At 40.5% G+C, this 27,668-nt stretch overlaps 1 protein-coding gene across 2 annotated transcripts; it reads right to left on the reverse strand.

Moving 5' to 3' along the window:
• Positions 1 to 217: 217 nt before the first annotated feature.
• C7 (complement C7) lies at positions 218 to 26,931 on the reverse strand. 2 transcript variants are annotated; one of them, XM_030004234.2, is made up of 18 exons: positions 25,512 to 26,726; positions 25,166 to 25,221; positions 24,319 to 24,394; positions 23,230 to 23,371; positions 22,270 to 22,411; positions 21,297 to 21,435; positions 20,505 to 20,639; positions 19,084 to 19,327; positions 18,313 to 18,426; positions 17,724 to 17,890; positions 16,479 to 16,707; positions 15,738 to 15,909; positions 15,279 to 15,366; positions 13,769 to 13,901; positions 11,650 to 11,841; positions 9,177 to 9,273; positions 3,519 to 3,703; positions 218 to 1,591 (listed from the first exon to the last, which is right to left on the reverse strand). In XM_030004234.2, the coding sequence occupies exons 1-17, from the start codon at positions 25,515 to 25,517 to the stop codon at positions 3,661 to 3,663; spliced, it is 2,175 nt and encodes a 724-aa protein (XP_029860094.1). In that variant the 5' UTR covers positions 25,518 to 26,726; the 3' UTR covers positions 218 to 1,591; positions 3,519 to 3,660. The 2 variants fall into 2 exon arrangements, with proteins under 2 accessions (XP_029860094.1, XP_029860095.1); XM_030004235.2 differs by lacking the exons at positions 218 to 1,591; positions 3,519 to 3,703; positions 9,177 to 9,273 and adding an exon at positions 11,951 to 12,177 and having other exon boundaries at positions 11,752 to 11,841; positions 25,512 to 26,931.
• Positions 26,932 to 27,668: the final 737 nt, after the last annotated feature.

The raw sequence follows: 27,668 nt of genomic DNA on the forward strand, positions 1-27,668 counted from the left end.
AGACAGCATAAAGTTCAGGAGGTCCTTTCAGTTAGTGCAGTGGCAACCTTCCCCTCCAACATAGCTGCCCCCAGGAGAGGGAGTCTCCAAGGGATAGCAACCCACTCCCTTTCTGGCTTAATCCTCATTGCCAGCACCATGGAAGGCAAAGCTTTTCCAGCTGAGGGTAGGTTTTGTGTGACGAAGCTACAGGTACAAACATGATAACCAAGAGAGATGTTTTATCTGGTAGGTATTTATTGATAGTAAGAGATAAAATCTGTCACTTAAAAAGCATACAGGCTTCCTGCTGATAGTACTGCACTTGCTTGATCAACCACTTGCTATCCAGCCCTTTGTCCTTGTTTGCATCTGAGAATAGCCGGGAGGGATCAGACTGCCAGGACAGGTACCTGAACTGACTTGCAAGGTACATGATATGTGAACAAAGATGTCACTGTCTGACTACACAAGACAGCATGCTTAGCTGTGTAAGGAAAGAGTGTAAGACACTTCTTTTATTCAGGAACAGTCTTAGGAGATTGTCCAAAGGTATCTCCAGGGGGACTGCATGCAGAGTGTCTCCATTTCTCTGAAGATATCCTTTCCCTAATAGCTGCCTTTGAGAAAGTTTTGCTGTGGTGGAAGGCCTGTGTGTGCAACGGTCTGTAAGGAAACTGGTCTTGGCACAAACATAAATGCATGTGACATGCAACTGAGTTACCTGTGCTTACAAATGTAGCTCCTGATAATAGTTATGACAATGTAAAATGGAGACTCTTCATGAAGTGGTTCTGTGTACAAGAAGCTGCAAGCATAGAAGTCTTCTCACTACTTTAAGCAGGCTTTACTATTAATGCACATTATTTTGACCTTTAAGAGCTTCAGGATCAACAAAAGGTTCAATACCATGCATAGTTTGCTCAACTGAATAAGACACAGTAGGAAGAACTTACTTCATTAAAAGAGAAGAATCATACCTCTTACTCTGCAAAACTTATTCTTTGGGGGTTTTTGCAATCTAAATCTACTCAGTGCATGCATATGTTTGTGTGGCTTTAAGAAAAATGTTTTTACAATATCAGACACTGTAATCCGTCACTATAAATGCTACTTCGGCAATTGCACATCAGCAATATTTTTTAATTCTGATGGAAATGTGAAGTAAACTTGCCAGTGCTAAGTCCAGGGCCTAAGCAAGAGCCCTGCCATGAGCAGTAGTGGCAAGTGCAGCTCTGCCTAACGAAGAGCCTCAGGCCCTGATTCAGAGCCAGCCAGAGCTGATGCACACAGTCTCATCAGCTGCGGTGGACTTCACAGCAGAGCTTACATTTGGTAGAGCAAGGTTCGAAGTACGTCCTGCCCAAGAGTTGACACATTTTGACATATCCCCTGGCAATAAGCAAAATGAACCGTAACATGTCTTATTTGCTCTGTACATCGCAGGGCCTTATGCTGACAAGGGTGACAGTCTCCCCCTGGCATTTGAGCCGCCCAGCCTCGCACTCAGTCATGGTCCGATGGGCAGCAGAGCCAGTCACTTCAGCACAGATCTGGATGCCTCCCTCCTCACACAGCCCGTCTTCATCACAAACACAGCTGTTGGATTGTGCTAAGCAAAAACACACAGGAAAAACACTCAGGATGGCATCCAACTCAACAAAAAACAGACTAAAATGTTTCCAGCAAAACTGTAGGATTGACAGCAATTTTCTGGAGGGGACTCAGTACAAGAAAGACATGGACCTGTTGGAGCAGGTCCAGAGGAGGGTCACCGAAATGATCAGAAGGATGGAACACCTCTCTTATGAGGACAGGCTGAGAGAGTTGGTGACGTTTAGCCTGGAGAAGAGAAGGCTCTGGGGAGACCTTATTGCAGCCTTTCAGTACTTAAAGTAGGCTTATAAGAAAGACGGGGACATGGTTTTGAGTAAAGCCTGTAGTGATAGGACAAGGGGTAATGGTTTTAAACTAAAAGACGGTAGATTCAGACTAGATAGAAGGAAGAAATTTATTATGATGAGGGTGGTGAAACACTGGAACAGATTGCCCAGAGAGGTGGTAGATGCCCCATCCCTGGAAACATTCAAGGTCAGGTTGGACGGGACTTTGAGCAACCTGATCTAGTTGAAGATGTCCCTGCTCATTGGACTAGATGACATTTACAGGTCTCTTCCAACCAAAACCATTCTCTGATTCTATAATTCTTTTCCTAACCAGAAGTAACATTAGCTGATATTCAGGTTCAGTGGAAAAACTAGAAGTGGAAATGAGTGGTGCACTGCTGGGGCTTCCTCTGCTTAGAGAGGCTGATTGTGTATGTGGGAAAAGCTTGCTCAAGGTGCCTGAGATATTGCTCTCAAAGACTTCTGTGACATTACTGCTTAAACCGGTTCATGTATCTACTACTCCAGAGTCCAGATAACATGTAAGATGAGAGATCTGTCCTTGGACAGTAATAAACTGATCATGCAGACACTTACAACTGGTATCTTTATTTACATACAGGCAGTTTCTCTAAGATCAGATGATCTACTCCTACAAATAAATGTGCATAGTTCTATCAGTGACAACAGCTAAATAATCAGATAAAAAGAGGGTCCCATCTGACATTTATTTTTCATAACTGTGTCTTTGTTTTGGTGTTGTGTGTTGGGGGGGGGGTTGCCTGTGTTTGTCTCTGCTGAAGCTCCAGACAGTGTCAATTATCTTTTTTTGTTATTATTTTTGTCTGTTCAACCCTGTTAGACGAAACAGATGAACTCCTATCAAGTAATCTTTTTTATTTTCAAAATATGACAATAACTGTGCCTCTATCTGGGGCACTTCTAAAAACCTAATTTACTTCTTTATGTTCCCATTTCTGGCAACCCTCCATTAAATGCAATGTAGTGTAGGATACTCACGGAAATTAGATCAGGGAATTTGAAAACTTCCACTGCAGACAGATTACAGAAGACTAGGACTATTTCCTCTGAGGGAAGAGACACTCACCTTCATCATAATATGAGAAACTGGGCATAGGCAGTGAAGTACAAACAAAAGTCAGTGGCTTTCCTAGGTAGTATAGAATAAGACATTCAATGCCTTGCCACAAAATACTGCAGGGGAGACTGCTCGGCAAATTTCAGAAAAGGATTAGCTATTCCTGTGGGCAGTAAGGATTCCCACAATTACTGTGTTAAGGAATTTGGAACAGGTGGATACAGTGAAAAAAGAGTAGGGCAAGGGTTTCACCCAAAACTTCCAGAGGACCAGCAGGGTGACTCACTTAAAGGGACTAGGAATAAGCTTTTACTGTAGATAGCATTTTGTTATGATATCCTGCGGGATTTTCTTTTCTATGGTTGGAGCTTCCTGACATGTTTGGACACCATCACTGGGCTGATCGTTTGAACCAGCTTAGCAGTGCCTGGTGCTCCTGGGAGTGTGTGGAGATACCATACCAGGACAGACCTGCAGCTAATTTGTAACTAGGGATAAAGATTTCATTTTGGTCATATAAACAATTTCGCTTACAATTGTGAAGAATCTCTTACCATCACATTTTTCCCACGACTGGCATGATCCACATGATATTTCAGCTGCCTGAGGTATTTTGCAGCTTTCTGCATTAGTAAGAGAATATTTTCTGCCCATGCACTCCAAGGCATGCATCTTGCAAACAGTTAAAGGTGTGTTTCACTTGGTTCTTTGATCTGTAGCACAGATGTCCAGGGAAGGACTGAAAACGAAAGCAAGAATCACATTATTTAAATGTGCTTTATCTTGGTACTTCTTAAAAAGAGCTGAGGGAATGGAAAACATTCAGGGTCCAGTTGCAATTTCCCTGTTCATTGAAGTACATCGTAGGAGTGCAGCAAGTGAACTTGAGACATAGACATGTGAATAATTCAGACTCCTTCCTTTTCCACAGGATGCTGCACCTCAGCAAAGACAGGATCTTTCCCTCTGAAGGACAGTGATATTACTGGGTATTTGCCATTGGCCTCAGTAGCAGTGAGAGCGAGACTTCAGTTAAAAAGTGTTCAGATCTCAATTATTCTCTAATATATTACACATGCATGCACCTAAGTACATACACAGAAAACATTTCATATATGTATAATGATATATACACACATGCACGTATATTAAAATATAAGTATTTCTTAATTGTAAGACATTAGAATATACTTGAAGACCTTTGCTGTCCTTTAAAAGCCTCAGCTTTTACTAAATAAAATGTTATGATCCACCATCAGAGACCAAAGATATTTCTGGGAATACACATACATCTCCACAGAAATTTTATGAAAAATCTGCTCTATTTATCCAAGGAACTTGCTTGTTTATTTCTTGAAATTCAGTTATTGTTCTAACACCCACAAAAATTAGCTTGTAAAAGTGGTAATAACAATTCTTGGACAACCTTAAACAGCGTTTGCTTTGAGGACAGTTCCGGAAAGTTGCCATCATTTGTGTTTGTCCTGGTTTCAGCTGGGATTGAGTTAATTTTTTCTCTAGTAGCTGGTATAGTGTTATATTTTGGATTTAGTATGAGAATAATATAGATAACACACTGATGTTTTCAGCTGTTGCTAAGTAGTATTTGTACTAAGTCAAGAATTTTTCAGCTTCTCATGCCCAGTCAGAAGAAGGCTGGAGGGGCACAAGAAGTTGGGATGGGACACAGCCAGGGCAGCTGACCCAAACTGGCCAAAGGGATATTCCATACCATGTAACATCATGTCTAGTACATAAACTGGGGGGAAGTTGGCCGGGGGAGGGGGGAGCAGACTGCTGCTCAGGAACTGACTGGGCATCAGTTGGCAAATGGTGAGCAATTGCATTGTACACCCTTTTTTTTTTAATATTCCAATCCTTTTATTATTATTGTCATTTTACTATTGTTATTATTATAATTATTATTTTCTTCCTTTCTGTCCTATTAAACTGTTCTTTTCTCAGCCTTTTTTCTTTCCTGATTCTCTCCCCCATCCCACCAGGGGCGGACTGAGCAAGCGGCTGCATGGTGCTTAGCTGCTGGCTGGGGTTAAACCATGACAGTGTTTCATGCTGTAAAGTGTAGTATGGGAGGAAAAAGCCTTTCCATTATTTCTGGATTTTAATGTCAAACCCCAAGCTTCTCCACTTGTTCTCAATGCTATCACTGGTATCTGTGTGGAGTGAACAAAAAAAATCTCCTGAGCAGGGCATACCTGTGCTCTCCAGGATGCGCTTTACAGCCACACGTAAGGTGCTGCACAGGGTACAAAAGAGCAGAGATGCGCTCCCAGGGGACAGAGAGCTTTGAAATATGGCTCCAAAGATTATTTTCAGCCAGATCCTCCTTTTGAGCTCACAAACACTCCCACAGAAACTTCTAGTGTCTAATGGGTCAGTTCTGACTGTCAACCTCAGCTAAACAGGTGTTTGGTGGGGAGGAGAAGTTGATAAGGAACAAGCAAATGACCCCAATGAGTTTCACATGGCTGCTTGAAGGGGAGGGTAACAGTCCCTATGAAAGTGGCTTGTCAGAGTAGGGAAGAGGAATTTGGAGGAGGGAAGGTCTAGTAAGAAAGTCCTGACTCAAACCTTGCTCACTTGCTGGCCAAGTGTTAAGGCAATTTTTCCTTTTTTTTTTTTCTTCCCCTTGGAATTAGGAAGTCGGGTTTGATAGATCTATAAATAAGGCACTGAGGAAAAGTGCCTGCTCCAAGCTTTGGGAATGGTTCTTTGAGAGATGATTTTGAAGCCACTTAAAAGAGCTGGCTTTACAGAAAGTTTAATCTACCCGTAACATAGTGCACCTTTAAGATATTTAAAATTTGGCACAGAGTTTATCAGCTGAGCTTAAAAACTTTGCTGCATCTATCTGCAACCAAATATGCCTTCAAAGATTATTAACTGTATTACATCTCCTACTTAAGTTAGCATCCTCAACTGCAGTGAGACTCTTAGCTGCTGTGCTTAGTCAAAATACAGGCCACTAAATCCCTCAGTTTTTTGCCTGAATTTTCCTTAATGCTCCTCTATTAACATAAAGAATGAGGTTAACCCTCTTATTCTGAGGCACAACAAGAGGATGGCCCAATGGATACACAGCACCAAGCAGCTGATAAAGGAAGCCTTTTTCTGCATTATATTGTTTGCTTGTCTGGCTGCACAGCCTATGAGTTAGCAGTGCACTGATTTATAACGTGAACGTTGTATTTACAGACACAGGTATAAGAAGAACTTCATCTTTAAATAACATCTTAAATTTGGAAGAACAAGGTGTGATCCAGGGAAAGCCTCTAATCTATAATTAAGTTGTTTATTATGTTTAAAATTGTTCAGAGGCCACCTTTGTTTGCCTGAGTGATAAATCTCAATATCTTAAGGTCAAAAACTTACATACAAGGCATCTTAATTTAGCTGAAAAGATTAAGGCCAGGCAAAAGTGCACTAATCTGTCTGCTTTACACCACTTTTGCAATACCTAAAACAGGGGAGGGAGGCTGATTTAACCAGCTGCCAAAGGTTGAACCCAGGGAGTTCATGGTCCATATTACTAACCTCTAGCTACAGTATAAACCCTCAAGCTGTTTTGAGAGTGCTTCATATATTTGCTATGGCTGGGTCAGCTGGGAGTAAGCCAGTGGAAGTCAACATATTCAGATGCATAAGAAAAAGGATGGAGAATCTGTACTCATACAAGAAATCAGTAATTTGCACTCATTGCTGAGGAAGAACATTACAGGGCTGGGAGCATCACAGCAGTGCAATAAAAAATATTAGAGGCAAGGAAGAATCCTTGTGTAAAGTGAATGTGAGAAATTCAATACCTTTTACCTGAAAAAGAAGGCTTGGATAAGAACAAGCTTTTACTAAAGCACATATTGGGAGAAATTAAATAGCAGATATAAGTCAGCAGATACGTTTTTTCCCTTTCACCTACAATGAGAGGCAGGCAACTTTCAGTGAAACTAAAAAGTAAAAAATTCAGCATGCTGGAAATGATTTTAACTTCTTAAAACTATATTCAAGACCATAAGTTTTAATATAACACAGGCCAAGAACTCTTAGGAGATACATAGATGTTATGCAAATAAGTGTGGGGGGAAAAAGAGGGGATAGTATTTAAAAATCATGAAATATCATGTTTCAGTCTTTAGCTACTGAGGTTTCATCTCTATTGACACATTAACTGTGCTCTGACACCTTCCTTGCACTGGGGCCAATTCACACAGAATAACTGCTGTCCATACTGTTAAACTCTCTTTGCCCCCAGAAGACAGGGAACACATCAGACTGCCTGTTAGGAATGGTCCCTGACCCTAGTAACTCCTGCACGGTGCCTGGAAATTATCTGGAGTTGGGCCTTGCCAAAGCTATACCAGGAGCTGCGTTAGCAGTTTAGCAGCTCTGGTGCCCAGGATCGTTCCCTGGCTCTAACTGATGATGATAAGATGTAGGCTAAGGCACCACGTCGTGAGGACAAATTACCCCTCATCAGCCTGTTGTGGGGTTCTTGTGCTGTCCCTGGAAGTCTCCCTTGCTAGTCTCTTGGAAACTGAAAGGATGTAGGATGGGTCTGAAACTATGGTGTTTCTGAATTCCCACGTGAACTCTTGTTCCCACCTCTCTTCCGAGCAGAGGCTGCTGCTGAAAGTCACTGCCACAGCAAAGCAAGCCAAGTCCTGCTCTCTGAGGAAGGACCAAGATCTGCTTACATGCCTTATTCCTACAGCCTTAACAGGCTGGCAGATTAGTCTGCTTTGACAGCTGATGATTTATCTTTCTATTATTAGATGTGTTATTTCAAGACAGAGTGAAAAGATGGCATCAGGTAACAGAAATGACTGTTATCTATCTTCCTGCCATTTTAAACATAATTATAAAAAATAGAAACATGCAAGTAGTAGATTAATTATAACTGAAGCCTGAATGCATAACTGAATGTAATTAATTTAACCTCCAAGGTTATTGTAACTCTGCCCAAGACCTTCCTAGCACTGTGGACTCCCATTGTCTTCTGTGTAACTAACCTCAACACACCCATACCTCACTTCAATGAGTATTGAGACAAAAAGAGTAGGACCAGATTATTTAACATATTTAGGTATTTAAGGACAAGAATAGAGTCTTAGCAGAGTTGTTACAAACCTGGCACTTATCTTCGCATACAAGACCCTAGGCCTCAGACCCTAGGGAAGTCCACAGTGGATCTACAAAGCTCACCAATTTTAATTTTAAGATGTTCAAAGTATGCTAATTTTGGCTTAGAACCAGAGTTACCATGCAGACTGATGGAAAGTACACATCCTCCACTGAGAAGTTCTGCTACCTTGAAATCACTTGAGACAACTTCAAAATTTCTTCCTCCTACTACACAAGGATAAGACAAATTTGGTCTGTTATCCTGGAGTTTCCAAACTGCTCAGCTCCTGCTGTGACATGAACCTGGCCACATTTCATATCCAAAGCTCACACCCACTGTGATGACTTTATAGGAGACTTCGTCCAGTCTATGCAACCAGCCCAGACATTGGAGTGCTGAGCTCTTTGGCACATCTAGCCATCAGTACCGGGTGGTCTCAGGTGGATTCTTGTTCCTCCTCTATTTTGGTTCTGTTACCTCCATGTTTAGCAAAGAACCGAGAGAATTACTCATTTCCTTGTGTTTCTCCTGCATTGCTTATTGCAGAATATAGGCTTAGATCAAACAGGAAACAATAAACTCTGGTTGGCAAGTTATAAGGTCAGGAAAGGTGACATGACTTGTCTGTGCAAACTGCTGTGTAAATGGGAGATTAGATTATTGTGCCCTTCATGACTCTCCAGTCCCTCACCAGGGAAATCTGCTTTATTTCACTATCTTACTGCTTTGATGGTTTATGTCCCAAGGGCCTCCTAACTTTTCCTCAATCTTCTAAATCTTCAAAATATCATTTTATCTTTTTCCATCTACTTCACAGATCAAGTGGAGCTGAAATTATCCCTTCACCTTCTGTCATCCAACCAAATTCCATCATTGCTAAAACCCACTGACAGCTCTGACAAGGCAGGTAAGTGATGAACAGGACATTGATTGAGCTGTAAAACAAACAAAGTATAATGCCTCCTTCTCATATGAGTAAAGCTTTCTCATCTGTCATGGACTGAGGACTTAAGAAATTTAATTGGTCTTGAATAAAGTGAGGAAGACATTGACAAATTGAGCCCGAACTTACCTACACTCATAGGGCATTTTGCACACACATTGTGACTGATGCACTTTCTCCCATGGCTGACATTTAGGCTCTGTCACTTCTGGTTTCACACTGGGCACTGAGGTAGAAGAACAGAGACAGTGCTATTAAGGGTCAGAAAAACAAGGGCTGTTAAAGGTCTACTCTGAAATTATCAGCTGAGCTTAAAAGGCACTGAATTATACAAGCATGACATGAAGTCATATTCTGCATGTTCAATAAAAGTATCTACTGCATGAAAGGAATCAACACTATTAAAAAGGTATGATACACTTTGCAAAGTTACTGTTCAGTAATTTATCCATGGGTCATGAGTCAGATGGAAGGAGACAGGTACTATGTTCAAGCTTAAACATTCATCTCATTTCTGCAGCAGCTGTTTGTTTCTGCTAAACTTAGCAATGCTGAATCATAGCTAGCAAAAGCTTCGTCATTAGGTTTCAGAGTTACTGGCTTTACTACTGCCACTAGAAAACCTAAGGCTCCAAAGTCCTATGTAGAAATGTGAACCTGAATATCTTTATACACTAATGATAATGAAAACTGCAAGTTCCGTCATTAGTCCTAAATCTGCACTAACTTTACAAATAAAAGCAATAGTGATTCTTCGGGAATTTTCATGATTGCACATGTAGTGTTCTTTGAGTGCTAAGTTGTATGCCAAGTTTGAAAATGAAATAGGCCTTTGCTAAACATTCCTCTGGAGATTTCTGTATCAAGTAATGGCGAAACTTTGCTAAAGCTGTATGGGCATGATTTCTGAGAAAGCTTTATCCTGATTTGTTCTTTAGATTAGGTATCTGTAGTTTCCTACTTTAACATGAAACTTTAATAACTCTGAAAATTGTTGCCTTTAAAAAAATTTTGTTTTTAAATCTCCTTTAAGGATTAAGACTTGCCAAGCAAAATAGACACGCAGAAATTGCCAGAGAAGAAAAAAAAAAAAAAGAGAGAGAGTTGCAGTGCATTGCAATACAGACGGCAGGCATAACCCTGTCTTCCTGCAGAGGGGAAATTTCCACCAAAAATCATTGTATTGCTGCCACGCCTAGGGCTGTTGGTTGTGCAGTTGACTGTTACCGACACTACTGCTGACTAAATACTCTCATCCAAACATATGTGTGCCACTGTGACTGTGTATACATACCTTCTTAGTTTTTACGCTTCTTATCTCATATTCCTTGGTTTTTTAACTGTTGTTCTAATTGTTATTCTAATCTAATTGTTGTCACTTTTTTGTTTTTTAAGTTTTGTACTAATGTAATGCTCCCATACAGGCAGGAACAAGCTGTTTCTAAAAATGGAGGCATTTGAAACTTGTTTTAATTATTACCGGAATTTGAATACATGATGTAACAAAAACCAAACCAATGAAAATCAGTCACTAAGGCTAAAGCCTAAGGAGTAATTGGCAACAGTACTTCAGCATTGGTACTTTAGCACTTCAGCAGCAGTAAGCTGCTTATGTACAGCTATGTTACTCCTGAAATCCTTACGCTTCCTGTGCATGTGGATATGACGCAGCAGCACAGGACTGTTGCCTTTTAAGGTCCAAGCCTGACTGTCACCTGCCTCTTCCCTCAAGTCAGGCAACCTCAGGCAACAGCTGGCTGAAGGAGAGGGCAGACATGAAATGCAGGGGACATGCCTGGTCTTCTACAGCAGTGCCTGTTGCCCCCAAGCAAGGGTCTCCCTTGGGGTATGAGAACGTCTGGGACTTTGGGTGAGGATGTGACTGGCCTGAAGCAGCAAGCTGCTTGGATGTCTGTATGTCACTGACCAGCATTGTGGGAGTGCACAAGAGAAAGCCTTGTCTGCCTTCCACAGCTGGAAAAGATGACTTAGAGCTGCTGTATGCTATAGCCCGTTTCCCTCTCTGCCAGTGCCTGCCAATATCAACCCAGTGCTTAAACAGCTGTTACCATGAACTTGAAAGAGCATTTCCCCCTTGCTTCCAGTTTCTGGAGATTTACTCCGTATCAGTTTTGTGACTGTCAGATGGGCAAAAGGAGTCATCTAGCCCTGTCCTTCTCTGCCATGAGAGGCTCTGGTGCACTGAACAGCTTCCAGATAGCAAAGCTGTATCTCTAAGGTGCAGCTCATCTGGTGGTGGTGTTACAGAACATGGGTGGAAAGTGAAGTATACTTGGGTGGCAGAATAGGCAGCATACATCCCAGGCCATCTCTTAAAATGTCATTAGTGACGATACTTGATATCAGTAGGGGAGTGGGAAGCAAAAAGTCATAAGGAAACCTCACAAGAAATGTCTTAAGGCTGTTTGAATAGCCTGCAGAAAACACATGCTTATGTTTTCTGCACTTCCTGCTGGTGATAAAAGTACAGCTTCTCTATCACTATATCAGCTATAGCTCTATCTATATCTTATCTACATAAGCCATAGTCTGTCCAGGAAAGAAACTCCTGCACTGAACTTGGAGGAGTGCAATGGCTTACCTGGTCTCTTGCACTGGATAGTCTTCATGTCAGGAGACCACTTGAGACTGGGCTCACATAAAATGGAACGTGCCCCTTCTAAGTGCATGCCGTGTGGACAAGACAGAGTTATTCTCTCACCGATCTCATATACAGGTTTCCATGGCTCTCCCTGCAAACCCCCCTCCAGGACAGGCAGGAGACAAGCGGTTTCTAAGGATTGAAGCATTTGAGATAGTCACAGTGAATCAGTGGACTGCAGAAAGCAGTCACATATTTTATCTTCTCCTAAATTCCTTAATAAATTGAGTGGTAAGATTACCTGATTTTCCTGTAGAAATGTATCAATCATGTTAGCACAGGATATTAACTCATCACACCAGCCAAATGTATGCAATACCAAGGACAGAGTGACAGTATCTTCTCCTACTGTCTGCAGGTCCAGCCCTAGGTTGAAGAGGGCTTCTCTGTTCTTAGGACCTATGCTTCTGTTGAGGGTTCATGCTAGAGAGTAACATCCTAGTAGAGAGAGGTCATACACACAGGACCCTGGGAGACCATGTAGCAATACACAAAGAAATGGCATTTAAACTGTGTGGCCTAGCATTTGTGGGCAGTCACTCCTGTTTGAAAGGACGGAATGATGGTGTTGAACTGCAGGTCTGAAAATTCCCAAGTCTATATGCTGTGTGGATTGTCCGGCTCATAGTTCACCAGCGAGTTTCACCATATCTAGTGCACACAGGCAACTCATGGGGGGTTACAAAAGTGACCCAGCCTTGGGTTGCCTTGAGGCCCTGCCTCTCTGCAGAGACGACTCACGACTCACGGGGAGCTGTGTAGACAGCTTAGCCCTGGGTTGTCTGATAAACCCTAAAGTAAACAGGGCAGTGGCTGCATCATTCAAAGAACCAAAACCTGAACTAAGCCTTGAAATCCCTTAGCAAATAGTATGCCCTGAGTCTCAATCCAACCACTATCCAGTTGCTGAGGAAGCAAGGTAAAAAAAAAAACCCCAAACCTGGAGGGTTTCAGCTTCAGTTTCAAATGACAACCTTGTGTATTCAAACAATCACAGACCAATGAAGGAAAGATAAGGGGAAACTCCACTCAGATATACATAATCCATTTAGGCATATATCATAATCCACTCAGACATAGTCATACACACCATTCCACAAGTCAGGGGATAAAAACTCTAAGATTCAGGTTGGAAATGGGGGGAGTTACTTCTCTAACTATACAGTTGGCTTGCAAAGGAAACCCTTCCCCCTCCTTGATCAGGATGCCGGTCAAGGTAACTTCCCTGGGATTGAGAGTCCTTACCTGGAGGGGTAAGTGAATATTGTTTATGCTTTAAGTTTGTAAATGCGTTTGTGGTTGTCTGTGAATTGCTTGTGGTTGTAATAATGTAGTACTCTTGCCTTAAAAAACTGCAATAGTGCATGCCTCCATTGTATCTGTAAAACCTGCAATAGTGGCGTGTTAAGTCTGTAAGTGAAGTTCAAATAAGTTGTTTGCTTGAACCTTGCAGTTAAGTCTGCAAGTGAAGTTCAAGTCGTTTGCTTGAACCTTGCAGTTAAGTCCTTTTCCGTCACATATGGTCACACTCAAAGTTGACTTACAAATAAAATGCGCAGGGAAAAAAAAACCCTAATGGTTACTGAACAGGTTAGAGGAAAAGAGTGAAGTGGGGAGATCATCCAAGATGTAAAGCAATCCTTGGCATTATGTTCTTATGACAAGGTGGTTATCTGAGAACTTTGTGGTTGCCCAGTGCTGCCCATTGGACCTTTTCCTCAGCTGGCTTTAGACACTGACTCATTCCCATAGCTCTTGGATATAGCCACAGGACTGAATTAAGCAACAAAGTTTGTTTCCACAGGAAGTAATTCCTGGACTGGAATTTAGTCTCCCTTACTTCCAGACTTCCTTAAAACCAGAGTTTATGGGCATGTTTCTCTTTCAGTATTACAATATCTGGATTCAAAATAAAAGTCAATTTAGACCTGATTATGTCTAGGGAACTGGGAAATGCAGGTGTGCATTTTTCCCCCGTTGTTGTTGGAAAGCAGATGTTCAGACATGTTTCACTGGAATTCAGGAGTTGTATTTCAAAACAAGAATCAGTTGGACATACCCTGGCAATATTGGTCTCCAACTTGCCACTGCAGATTACTGCCACACTTAGCAACAGGATCACCAACAAGAGAATATCCATGTCTGCAAGCATAAACAATGCTTTTCCCAACAGGGTATGAGTTTTCAGCATTCTGAAAGAAAAGGAACAGGTGAAATTTTGGATATACAATCTAAGAGCCACCAGCAGCATTGAACTCCCTTTGATTGTGGGATGCAGTAATGGAGGACAGTGAGAATTATTGCCACTCTACAATGCACTGACGAGAGTGTCTAGAATACTGGGGGCAATCCTGGTTATCAACAGTCATAAATGTGACCAAAATGGAGACAATGCTGTAAATAAGTTGGTAGAATACAGAATATTTGGGCTATCTTAACATAGCAAAGGGAGGGTTAGAGTTGAAGGTACCCTGTGACAGGAGTCTGGCAGTGGTATGTCAGTGACGGAAGAGTGCTCCCCTGCCAGTGCATAAACTGACTGCAAATATGGCTGTTATTAAGCATTAGAGGGGGAACATAAGCTCTTGAAAAGAATTCTGGGGGGATCAATTCCAATTGCTAATTCTTAGGATGGCATGTTATCATCTTGCTAAAGGTTAATGTGATATGGTCACTCAAAAGAGCTGGACCTGAAGACAGGTCTTTTCTTGTTTTATATCCCACTGTCTTCTAAGGAGAGGTCTTATGAAAAATGGAGATTACTCCACAAATTGCAGGGTTTTACCTTTAGTTTGTGAACCAAAAATATCAATATAGGAGACAACTATTGATTACCCCCCAAAAAAATCACTGGCCAAAGAGGGAGCACAAAATTTTGCATCTTGTCTCAGGCTGCAGTTGTGCAGAGGCAACTAATGGATTTTGAACTAATCCTTTTATCTATACATTGATCAAAAAGACGCTAGGCAGCCTTGTAAGATGGAGAAGGCATAATCCATTCCTCCAAGAGAGGAATCTAGTCTGCCTTGTTAAATAGGCCCAAGTTACAGTGAGCCAAATACCATGCCAGATCATAGTTTCACCAGAGAACAAGGAAGTGCAATGGTGATTTACAGGGCGTATAGTGAAGATTCCTAAAATCTGTTTATAATTTTATTATGGACTAGCTGCATGACCTTGGACAGTTTCCTTTCTGTGCTGTTTTTTCTTTAGTTTCCTGTGCTTTAATATGTAATTCATGTTGCTCAGAACATTTTTAATATGTTTAGGGTAAAGGACAAGTAGATTACATTTGTCTGTAAATGCCATGGTCCAGAAAAGCAAAGATTTTGTTCTGGTTTTGGGGGTGGGGCTTTTTTGGTTTTCTTTTATTTCTAGTAAGAAGTCTTGGCTAATGTCATGGAAACTTCAGCCAGGGAGAAATGCTGAGAGAGCTGCTATACAGTAGCTCTGATACTAAGCTTACCAAGATAAATACGAATTTGCAAGTGAATATCTGTATTAACTGTAATAGAGACACTGCAAGTAGGGATAGGACAGGTAACAGAGTAAGAGAAATAATAACTTACTTGAACAAATCCATTTTCCAAGAGAGGAGGAGGTGAACAGAATTCTGTAGGAGTTATGGATAAATCAAAACAGTGTGGTTCAATCAAGCTATGAAGCAAACAAAAGTACGGTTTAGTTTGAATTTAGTCTCCCTTCCTTTCAAAATTCTACACTTCTCAGTGAAGCCCATTTTCAGGACTATTATGTGTCCCATTTACATCACAATTATACTTAAATCAGGCACTGCCAGGCTATCTGAGGGAGTGCTAAATAGAATGGTGTCAAGTTTACTGGCTTTTACCCCATTTTCTACTCCTACCTTGTATCAGATTCACAGCTTCTGAATTTCATTTTGTTCCAACTTAAATATGAAAGCTCAGTAAGTGATCTTCTCCCTGAATTCAATAGCTTATGCACCCTTCTGAAATAAATTTTTAAATCTTCCAATAGTCGTGCTCCAAAAGTTTTTTTCTACTTACCGAAAATGCTGCAACTCTTCATCTTCGCATGGTCTGCTTTCATGCTGCTCTCCTATGCAGGCCTTCCCACCACCATGCGGGGAGGGGTTGTTGCAGGTTCGACTCCTTGATTTCCGTCCCCCTGAACAAGGACTCCAGGAAGACCAGCAGCTCCAGTGTCCATCAACAACACCTATGCAACATTCGGGAATACTTCACGTTAAACCACCCTGTAGGTGTTTCAAAGGCACAGACTGTTCAGAGCTAGCGATGGTCCAAATTGTGCTATTACAGAGAATTCCAGATTGCAATGATCTAATCTTTCACCTTCCCCAAACTTGCCTTTTATGTAAGTATAATTCCATGGAGTCTATATGTTATCAGAGTCTGAGAGAACATAAAAATAGCTATCAGCTACAATTAAATACAAACTCAAAAAGCAAAAATTTTTGAAGTTATTGATACTCATTAATTTAGTATGCACACTTATTTATAAAAGGTTACATTTTGAGCAGTTAGTATTGTCCACTGCATTTAACAATAATAAAAACAGTTCTTTGCTAAGTACTGTTTGGACACATTAAGCAACGGCTTAGGCTCAGCATGACCCTCTCCATGGTGCATGTCTGCAGCGGTATCTGACCCAGGCAGCCACTGCACACCAGCCACTCATTCAGGGTGTGCAGTGGGACAGACAGACTCTGGAAGCAGGAAAGCACATTTTGCCACTTCTAAACTCTCACGAGTTCAGAGAGTGCTGACCTGGCTGTTCTTGCACAAGAGTTCCCAGCTCACAAGCTGCTCCAAAGGTGTAAGGCTTGCAGTAACACACACACTGAGTTCCTTCCACAGCTGCCTCACCACCATTCTGGCAAGGCTGACATTTGCAGGGATCATTTTCTGCCATATATTCTTCAATGGCTTGTTTTAGGTAATGCTTTTTGACTGACGAGCAGGGCACTTCCTTTACCAGCTCATATAATGGAGTTAGCTACACACAGTAAAGAAACATTTATATTAAATAGTTATAAGCAGGATATAAGAGTTTATAAGTACATTTCATCATGCAAAATAATTTGTGATGTATGCTCTTGCACATGGGAGGTGACAGATGCCCTAATTTGCTAGCTAGCTAGCTAAAATCTTATGTTAGTATTTAATATTAACCTTTTTCTGAAAAGTCAGCTCTGCATAACAGCATCCCTTAAAGCTAGTGGTAGATTAGTCATGTTTAAACCTATTTGAGCTACGACATTATGGTTGAGATAAAAGTGTAACACAGACCACCAATGTTCAGTAACCCGAATTCTCACCCAGCTATTCCCAGCCTTAAAAGCTGGGCATTTAAACAACCCATTATGATATTTCATTGAGCAGTGATTGAAGGTAACAATAAGTGAAAACATTTTGCATTTCTGTTGCCTATTTTATGACATTCTGTGCTTTTACATTTAAATGAAAACTTCCTGACAGAAATCTTTTAGGTCTATAGCATTCTGCAGTGTGTGGGCAGTTCCCAAAAGGGACTTAGACAAGGTAGCAGTGAATATGGCCATGCCCAGCTTTGAAGCATCTGGCTTCTAGAATCTCCAGTTATGCTAAACTTCTGGATGCAGAGAGGAGGAGAGATACAAGGGATACACAGAGGTTGGCAAGCTGAGTGGAAGCCACACAGACCTGCCAATATGCATTTCAGGAAAGGGGCTATCTCAGATCTGGGCTTTCTCCAATACTAGGGTGGTCCTCTATTCTTAAGCAGAACTCCACTAAAGTCACTGAGGGCTGTTAAGATTGTAGGTATTGACCTGCCAAAGGACTTAGATTCGTGATGCAGCTGACATCACATGGCATTTTCTTCCTGTGAACATTTCTCTTCTTTTTTATAAAGTGACCTGAAAACAAAATGATTGCAGACTACATCCTGATTAATCACCAGCTATAGCTTAATCATTTCTTCCCTTGAGGTGATCCCATCTGCTCATCTCTGCTTCAGGAAAACAGCCTTACCTTTTGTTTAATTACTCTGGGATAGTCTGTCACTGATCTGGCCCAAAAGGAGTATCTCTGACTGTTTCCAGCAGGATTATTGAGCTCTAGATAACTAAGGCCAGCAACAGCACCTGGGCTTCCTCCTTCTATGTAGGGGTCTCCTTTAATCTTATTACCACTGCTTCCTGTAGATTCAGCATGGAAAATACAGAAAATACCAGCATTGCTATATTTACAAATGGAAATAGAAACAATACATGCAAAAATTATGCTAGCAAGTAGTGAAAGGACTCATTAGTGCAGATCAACCACCTGTGCCTGGATTAATAGCTCCTACATTGATAATATATAAGAAGTATCTGGTTTTGCAGGTCTCTTGGCAGGACTTATTTAGGGTGTCCAGAAAAGTACTAGTTACTGGGAAACCATTAGCAATGATTGATGAGTGTTGGAGAGCCTTTTAAACCAGGCATTTGGTGTCTGGGTTCAACATGTTAAGATAGAGTTCAACAAAGCTATCAACACCTGCTCCTCATTTTGACAGCTGTTTAGGAGGAGATGAAAGATGGAGACATGACAACTGTATGAGTCACTGTTCAACATTTACCTGAAGAAGTCTGTAGCAGTTCATCCAGTTTGGAGCACTTTGTTTTCTTCTTTTTCACAATGAATGCGTTCCAGCCTGATGTGGTACACTCATACATGTCTGTTATGCTCATACCTGCAGATAATTGATCCATTAACAATACTGTACACAGAAAGTATGTTGGATTCATTTCCAAGTTTCCCATTGACTGGAGATGTCATGAAGTATTACGCCTAAATTAGAAGGCAACCAACTAGCACATCCTGTAGGAAGGTCCACACATTGCTAAAGCCTACGGACGGAGGCTGAGAGATGGGAGGTGTATCTGGAAAAAGTTTATTGTTTCTTTCATCTCTTTTCTCAGCAGTCCCTAATTCTACAGCACTGCTCCACATGCAGTGCCATCATATGTGTCACTCTGATGTTTGCTCTGTTTGTAATTTATTCTCCTTTACACAGTTTTACTCAACCTTCATCTCCAAGTAACTTTTAAGTTTTAACATTATTTGAGATTTATATTGGCACTAGATTTCAAGTTTAGCCTGATGAGGTCCTGAACCAACTATCAAATCTTTGCTACCCAGAGCACTGCAGGTCACAGATGTGGATCTAGAACTAAATGTTGTGGTTTGAGCACTTTTTCTAATCTTATTTCTTTTGCTCATGAAAAGAATGTGGTGATTAGTAGAAGTCTCTTACTTTATTTGAGATCTTAGCTGGAAGAACATGCAAATAAATTTTTATTTTTGTTTACTCATTTTGTTTCTCGTAACAAATACTCTAGTACTCTACCTTCTGCTTTCATTTTGTCAGTATCCATATAAAAAATAACTTTGTAATGTCCTCCTAGAGATCCAGAGTGTAAGAAATGAGTCCCAAAACGTTCAATAAGTCGTCGGTAGATGTTGTACTCATAGATGACTGGAAGGTTAGCCAGTTCCTTCCAGAAGGGCTCCGCAAGAGTGAGAAAGTCTGGGCGGTTGTTAATAAACTGAGCAACTTCCACACTGTTCTCAACAACCATCAGCTGCTTACTCTGGGGGAAGGAAAAGCCATCAGTCATGCTCTCTGTCACTATCAGGGTGGTTCCTACTAGCCAGATGACATGCACGCTATATTGGCTATGAACCAAGAGATTTACAGAGCTATTAGATATGTCTAAGCAACTCAGTGAATGCAAAAAGAATACCCTGAAGTTAGGAAATATCTTTTGGACCTTTATTTGTAATTACTGCAACATCTTTCTTTTCCTCCTGCATACATGAAAGCTAGCATAAAAACAAATAAGAATGGAAAATACAAGTCTTCAAAGCTAATGGTATTTTCCAACACCAGAAGCCTGGCAGTAGCAGGTTAACAAGCCTTGTCTGAAGGCAAATGAGAGGCACTAGAAAGGTCATCTTTGCACCCTGTTTTGTCTAGAGGAGCCTTTCTTTGTAAGGGGCTCTAGCCATTTTGAGAATGCTGCTGAATTATAAAATCCTATATGCCTTTAAAATATAGTTCACCTCAGCCTCCCAATGTTGCTTTTGAACTTTGTTATGCTAAGTTTCAAAATATGTCATTGTTAGTGTGATAACATGAGCTTGGGGGCCATAAAATGTATAAATTTGTTACTTGCTTTCATTTGCTGTAAGGTAGAGTTGATGATACTTCATAATTGATAGTTACTCTCAAATTCTTTATCTAATGCTCCTTTTTAAATAAGTCAAAGGCATAAGCACTGTGACCTCCTGGCTGTTTAAGACAACAGATCTCTCAATGGAGTTGTACTAATGGAAAATGTATTTTAAAATAAATTAACTTTAATCATAGAATTATTTCAATTTTTTTGCTCCAAGATACTGACAGAGGTAATAGGAAAAAAAAAAGGGGGAGGGGGGGCAGTAAATCATTAGAAGAAAATGGAAAAAATTAATCAATTATGAGAAGAAGCAAATGTTTTTCTTCCTCAAATAGGGAGGAAAACAGCTAGGAAATAAATAAATTACTAAGAGGTAAAATGGAGAAAGTAAAAACAGCGGCCAACTCTTCTTAATTGATAACCAAACCAGTGATCTCTTTGTAAAGTTTTTATGGGATTTTTTCTGTCATGCACTTTGTGCCAAAATATCTGGATAAAATAGTATTTGCTTCTCACTATAAAAGCACATGAAAAAAATGATGAAAATGTTTATGCAAAATGCTAAGCCACAGTGGCAACTTATACATACCTTTTGACTGTGTTGCAGAACTTTATTCTGTGAATAACTGTGTCCACTGTTTGATTTTTCATACCTCTCTGTGTGTTTCATGTAAGACCAGCTGCTGTTGAAAAACTCGTAACTGAAATCATTCTGAATTTTAACCTAGAAGATGAAAGATAGAATTCTGTATAAAGGGCTTCATGAAGGATGTTAAAAATAATAACTTACAGAGTAAAGCAAGTCCTTCCTGATGCAAAAAATCCGATCTGTTGTTCAGGCTGAATCCATTTCGGATTTCATAAAAAGTACTGAACACTATTGGAAAAGTATTACTTGTATATAGTTTTTTATATATTTGCATATTAAGTATTTACATTATGATGGATTAAGGATTACATTAAGGATTGCTTGGCATGCTTTTGATAAATGTGAGACAAACCATATCTCTGAGACAGTGACTTCAAACAAAGTATATCTCTGGAAGATCTCCGCAAAGCACCCCAAAGCCTAGCCTTGTGCACATAACATTTCTTAGGGTGATTCAGGCCACTACTTATGCTAAAGAGATGGCTTTACATTCAATCTAACTGTGAAAGTATTAGAAATCACATTTAAGGAATTACGGGGGTTTTTCCTTTCATTTTAGCAAGATATACACCAGTTTGTATTTCAAAATAATAACCAACTGCAGAGAGGGAAGAGGTGTCATTCAGCTGCGTTTAGGGAAGTCTACTTGCCAAGAGACCCTACAAGCTTTCCATCATTCTCCCAGTTTTAATCATGACTCCAAATATAAAGCTGTCCTTAATGGAAACATACCTGGAAAGTATAAGCAAGAACACTTTCACTCAGCCTGTAGTATTCTCTCCCATCGCCGCTAAAGACCTTTCTGCATTGTCCTCCAAAGCTTTTTGTATGAATGACTCTTCCCCTAGTCTCACCAGTAATGGCATCAAAGCTATGAGAAGAAAAACATGAAAGATCATTAAGACAGAAAAGTAGCAAATTATTTTACAGGAGGCAAAAATTACCAAGCAATTATAACTGAATGCTGTATCTGCAGATTAAGATCATAAGCTGTTTTACCCAAGAAAAGGGGATATCAACTGATAGACTTCTATACCTGCAGAACTGTAATGTCTATAGCATGTTACGATATGGAAAGCAAAATGTTGCTCTTGATTTGCCAACAAAAATGAACATGTATCAATATCTCTTAACACGAAGACATTCATGTCTATCACAACTGATTTTATTAAGTTTTATTGTTCCAGTAATTAATGGAACACATAAACAACACAGCATCCATTCCAAAATGTTTTCTGTATTGTATCTGAATTATAGCACATATCAGGTGATACAACTACACTAGAGAAACTTAAGATAATTATTTTGCTAGGTTGTAGATGGGATATATAAACAGAAACCCATATGGATCCACAATACTAAGTGCAACAGCTATGAACAAAAAGAATGAGCCTTGCTCGCTCATTTTTTCCAAGCTGATGATCATGTGTTATTGGTTAATATTCACTTCATACCTTAATAGATGTTTTTCAATAGCAGGAATGAAAGATAAAAGGCTTTATTCTGTGCTTCAGATCAAAGGGCCTGTACATCCTGGCTGCACACAGCCACTGGCATCATGGAGGCTGTGGTACTGAACACTTTTACATATGGGATGTTTTACTATAGGCCCAGGAAGCCTATCTGTACAGCCAGAGCTTGTAAATACAACAGAAATGTAAATGCATTTGGCACCAGTACTACTGAGCTTAGCACAGAACATTACCCTGTTCCTGTAAGTTCTGAATTTGGAGGTGTTTTATCAATATCACATACAGTCGTCTTCTCTTCACATCGATCTTCATCTGCACCATCTTCCTCACAGTCCTGATCTCCATTGCACACAAGAGATCTGCTAATGCACTGACCTAAATCAGAGCAAAAATGCAAGGGGAAAGGAGAAGTGTTTGTTCGTTTAAAAATAAATCACCTAAAATCAAAGTGAAGACCCACTTATCTACTACATTAATTAACTTGTTCGCTCCCATGATGAACAGTCTGTGCCCAGGAGGGCTTATGAAACAACACTAAATGTAGACATAAAGAAATAATGTATAGTACACTTGAGGGAACCACAGCCATTCAAGGCTTATGATCTATTAATAAAACAGTTGACTTCTAGATTTATTTTCTGAGCTTTCATCCTTTGACCCTATCACTTGTGATTGACTGTGATCATCTCTCTGGCAGCACCAAAACATGTTTATCATGTTTCTCTGTGATAAACATCTACCTACTGAGACAGTGTGCTTTTTTTGTGAAAGTAATGGAAGCTGCTTGGATATGAGGAGTGTTCTGCAGAGCATTAGTTTCCATGACCCAGGTGATTTCCAAGATGTTTGGATATAGCCTAGAACAGCTTTGAACAATCACATCTAAGGTTGCATTCCTTAATTACCTTCTCATAATGAAAAAAACTGTGCTCTGGGGCAAATCAATAAGGCAGAATGACTTAGAGAGGCTACCAGGGCTACAGCATATTATCTGCAAAGCTCTGCAACACTGCAGATGAAATTAAAAACTTGCATAGTTGAGGCTGGAAAAAAAGGAAACATACACCTAAATGAAATTATCTGTAGGTCAAGGGTTCTGCAAAGCTATTGCCCATTTATTAAAGTTCGAAGATAACAAGGTTATCTTCTTAACTCTATGACCAGAAAATGGTGAAAAAGATCTTGGATGGTACCTGAGAAACACCTGAACCGATCGCCACAGCCATCCTCTGTTGGGCATCCCCTTGTGGGGGTGCATGGTCTTGTTTCAAAGGCATCCCCAGAGCAGGGGTTTCCCCCATACTGGCCATAAACTGCTACTGTCCGTCTCCGAATCTGAATGCAAATCAAGGGAGATCTTAGAAAATCCAAATGCAAAGCAGGAATAGTTTACTAGTGTCAAGACAATGCTACCACTCTATTGTTATAAGGAAATGAGACATTCACTATTTTTTTCTGAGAACAACCACACTTGGTATTACCACAATATGGTAACACTCTCAAGTTAATAGAAAGACAACTATTTTATCTATGAGGTCTTTAGACTGATGCATAAGCTTGGCTGGTTTGTTCAAAAATCTAATATGTAACTGAAACCAAGAGAAAGCTGCTGACAAATTTCAGTTTTGTTTCACATTTTTAATAGGACCAATCATGCCTGAATTTCCTAAAGTTCTTCAAAGTAAACAATGTCATTAAGGAAGATGATAAAATCTAACATCAAGTAGGCTACTTTTTGCTTCTAAAAAGAATAAGTACTGACTCATGGCACATATTTAATTTTGACTAATCCCCCCCTAATTGATGCAACATCAAAATAAATGAGAAGGAAAATCAAAAGCAAGTATCTTGCACATCAGTAGAGTTGCACTGTAAAAAGCATCAGCTTGTTTTCATTGAGGATAATACTTTGCAACCCAGTTTTTTTCCTTGAGACATGACTCCACTAATGAAAAATCAGCAGAATTGGTATAAACTAGCATCAGGGTAGGAATGTCTCAGTTTACCGAACAATTCAGCTGAGCCTTTTGGAACTATCACCAAAATAAAAAGTGCACAAACTATTTTACAACATGAATATCATAGCTTTGAAAGGGAACACATTGGGGACAGACTGGAGGATTTCTCTTCTGAGTTCTTTGTTCCTCTACCTTCTTGTTCTGCTGAGGCTTTTGTCTGACATCTGATTTGGGCTTTTAAAGATACAGTAACTCCTTAATTACTGGGAAAAGAAGTATATGCTTATGAAGTCATGAGTACAGAAAAGGTGTGTCCATCTATACCTGTTTTTGAGTACAGCCATCGCACTCGGACCAAGGACCAAAAGAATTCCAGCGGCAATGGACTGGAGGGGAAGAGCTATTCCAGTAGTATTTTTTGCATTTGGGAAAAAAAAAACCAAAAAAACAGGAAAATCATCAAGGATTTCCATCCATAAACATTAGTGCAAAACTTTCCTAAACAGCAAGGCAGGCCTTCAATAACAATTAGGGGTATGACCAGGCTTCCTCTAAAACCACTTGGATTTGCTTTTCATGTGTAAGAATTAAATCAGCCCCAGCTTGGGCTTTCCGGTCACTGAAAAGAAGAAACTAGATACGTTCACCTAGCCTGAAGATCAGCAAGCACTTTGTGCAACCGTAACGCAACCTTCAAAGACCAGCTTCAAATTGCAAAGCGGGGGGAGGCCGGACCACGGCTGGAGATCGTCGGGGAGCTGCCAGGGGCTCTGCGTGCCACGGCGTGCAGCCGCCCTCCCCACGGCAGCTCTCAAACACCCAGTTTGCCAGTGGGAGGCACTGGGGGTGCTACCTGCCCCTCAGACCAGGGGTGGCTTGGGGTAAGCTGCGCTGCCTCTCTCAGATGTGCGTTGCTGTGGCTCACGCCACCGCTGTGTGCTTTTGTCCCGAGGGGCGGCTGACTTCTCTGGGCAGAGGTAAGGGACACCATAATGCCTCACTCTTGTCACCACTGATGGCAGTGGCAGCGCTGGCAATAAACGGTGTCTCCTCTCCCAGGAAATGTATCTGAAGGCCCCCATAAGCCCTGCCCCATGTCACGCACCAGAAGTTGTCTGTTAAATTACACATGCTTAGTCTTCAGCATGTAATTTACTAAAGAAATATTCACCTGGAAAAAATGGGAAAGAAGCCTGAAGCTTCCAGCAACAGAAAAATCCCCAGCACCTGAAAAAAGAGGAGCAAAAGCAAACTTACTTTATTTTTCCGCTTTTTCCATGAGCTCATGCAGCTGTTCTAATTTTCTGCAGTCTTTATACTAGTCAGCTTAAGAAATAAAGCAGTGTCACACTGATTTTCCTCAGCTTTGTTGTACAAGCTGTTGTTTTTTAGTTTTCTTCTTTCTACAATATTGCCCAATTACATTTTCAACTAAGTACTTCTCCATATAAATTAATATTTCATTGTACTTGCCGTATTCACTTCATCAGTACAAATTAAGTAAGCAATTGTCTTACCTTCATGTTAGAGGAAATACTCAGATATCCAGCAATTACCAGGGAAAAGCACTTCCACTCAATTCAGCAACCAAAGGAGTCAGTCAGTCTGTCTGCTACTGTATATCTCTTCTCACTGTGCTTTGCTATTCTGCTTTTCCTTCCCTAAAAAGGCTGAATATTGCCAAGGAATTTCAATCTTAACCCATCTAGTCCTCTCCAGGGAAACAGCCTGCTGTGGGAGCTGCTCAGTGTTTTTAAGACACATAAATCAAGGCTTGGATGTACTGACTGGGGCTGGCACAAACTTGTGAAGAGTGCTTACTGGAACAACAATCATCTTTTCCTTACCTTCTCTCACACAGTTTCTTTCCTCTGGACAAGACTTTTCAGAAATCCCAAGCCAGTCCTGGTGTCACACAGAGTACACCACAGCTGAGTCCCTGGCTTCGCTAAGAAGAGCTGCTCTAGAATTAAGCTGATGTTGCTAAGGTTTAATTTTGATCATGAATCTTCAGTTCCACTTCTGCAGTCATGCTGATTTTTGTGTATCAGTTCTCACACTGAAAATCAGCTCATGGATCTGAATGCAAGTTTTGCCCAATTCTGGCATGGTCCTGCCTGTGAAAGACTTCCCGAGATCATACACAGCCCCTAGCTTCAATGACACACCAACAGCTGGCTTTTTGTGGGGATGCTCTTACACCAGTAAGAGCACTTCACGTTCTCTTTCCTCACCCTGCCATGGCATCTCATTTTTTCTTTTGACTTTTTTCACTTTCCAGAGCTGATCCATTCCAGTAACAGCAAGAAAATGCCACTGCTGGGGAAATATACGTGCATTTATCCTAGTGGAGCCTGGATTAAGCCCTCATGGAAAAGCAGCACCCCTATCTGAAAACACTTCATACACTACATCTCAGGCACTACATCTATTTTGAACAGTTTAACACAGTCCTAAGAAAACTAAATGCTTCATGTCACAGCATCACTTCATGGTAACTTTTAGATCGGCACTCTGTTCTCATGGTCTGCTTTCCTTAAGAAGATTCCTAGATCTTGGGTGAACCATTCATGTGAAGGATGCCTGTGTCCACTCCTCAGCAGTTAGCAACCCCAGAGCCAATTTAGCTAAGCCGGAGCCTATCTTTGGGACCTTTCAGGTTCAGTAACTATGAATCTTTTTGATAATGTAATTCATATGCTTTCATCACTTCTGTACATATTTTATTGCTTTTGATCAAAATCCTCATGCTCCTATTAAATTTTATGACTGATTTCTGCAACACTGTCAGTGGTCATTTGGCTATGAAGGAAATGATTAAAACCAAGTTAAGCCCTTTAATAGCTGGCCCAGGATATGGGAACTCTGAAGAATATTTTATCTCTCCAGACATATGGCTTGATCTTGCAGTTAGCTGTCTTAATGGCTTAGACAGCAATTTTGCTTTCTGTAAGTACATCATTAACTATAATAATGCTCAAGATAAAGATATACTGTAATTTTCTCACAAACAAAACATGCAAATAAACATAAAAGAAGACAAGTACAGCTAGCAAAGAAAGTGGGGGGGGGGGGCTCTGCCCCTAATTAATGGGTAGTAAAATCAGTGATAGTAATCAGTATCATATTCAAATGAGTTTATATTGATGGAATATCTTCTTGCATGAAGCATTTCAGCAAGACAAAAATGTTACTTTGACAGATGTTGTATAATAGTTCTTTTAGCACACATTTTCAGGTACCTCAGCCTAAAGACTTTTATCTTCTTTTGTTTGGAAACAGGATCCTGCTTTTTTATTGACGTGGCTTCAGCAGTATCAAAAGCAAAGAGACAGAACCAACAAGGTGCAAAACAGAGGGAGGTTAGAGCTGGACTTGTGTCACTCCTAGGACTGCAAGTCCCTGGGTGCCATGGCACTTTACTGGTTTGCTGTGGATGAGTCTTCAGTCTTCTCTACAACAGTGGGACTGTGAATGCTTAACTTTTCTTTCATTTCGTAGGGTACTTACAGTAACATTTTTCTGCTTAGCATTTAGGCTCTGGACCATTTAGATAGTTTCCTACTTTTGTGTGTTATTGATACTTAAGGCTATGTGCAGTTGCATGATAACGTAATTGCACTGCAATTTTGTGACGAGGGACTATGCAGCACCTAGTACAGTCTCAGTCTGAC

Source organism: Aquila chrysaetos, chromosome Z (genome assembly GCF_900496995.4).
Source record: "Aquila chrysaetos chrysaetos chromosome Z, bAquChr1.4, whole genome shotgun sequence".
NCBI classification, from domain to species: domain Eukaryota; kingdom Metazoa; phylum Chordata; class Aves; order Accipitriformes; family Accipitridae; genus Aquila; species Aquila chrysaetos.

What these genes read in the sequence shown, in the direction of transcription:
- C7 (XM_030004234.2), bottom strand. An exon ending in TTCTGCAACACAGTCAAAAG is followed by an intron (nt 19,328 to 20,504) that starts GTATGTATAAGT and finishes TCCTTCCCCCAG; the next exon opens with AGTAAGCAGCTGATGGTTGT. An exon ending in TGGAAAATGGATTTGTTCAA is followed by an intron (nt 13,902 to 15,278) that starts GTAAGTTATTAT and finishes CTTTTCTTTCAG; the next exon opens with AATGCTGAAAACTCATACCC.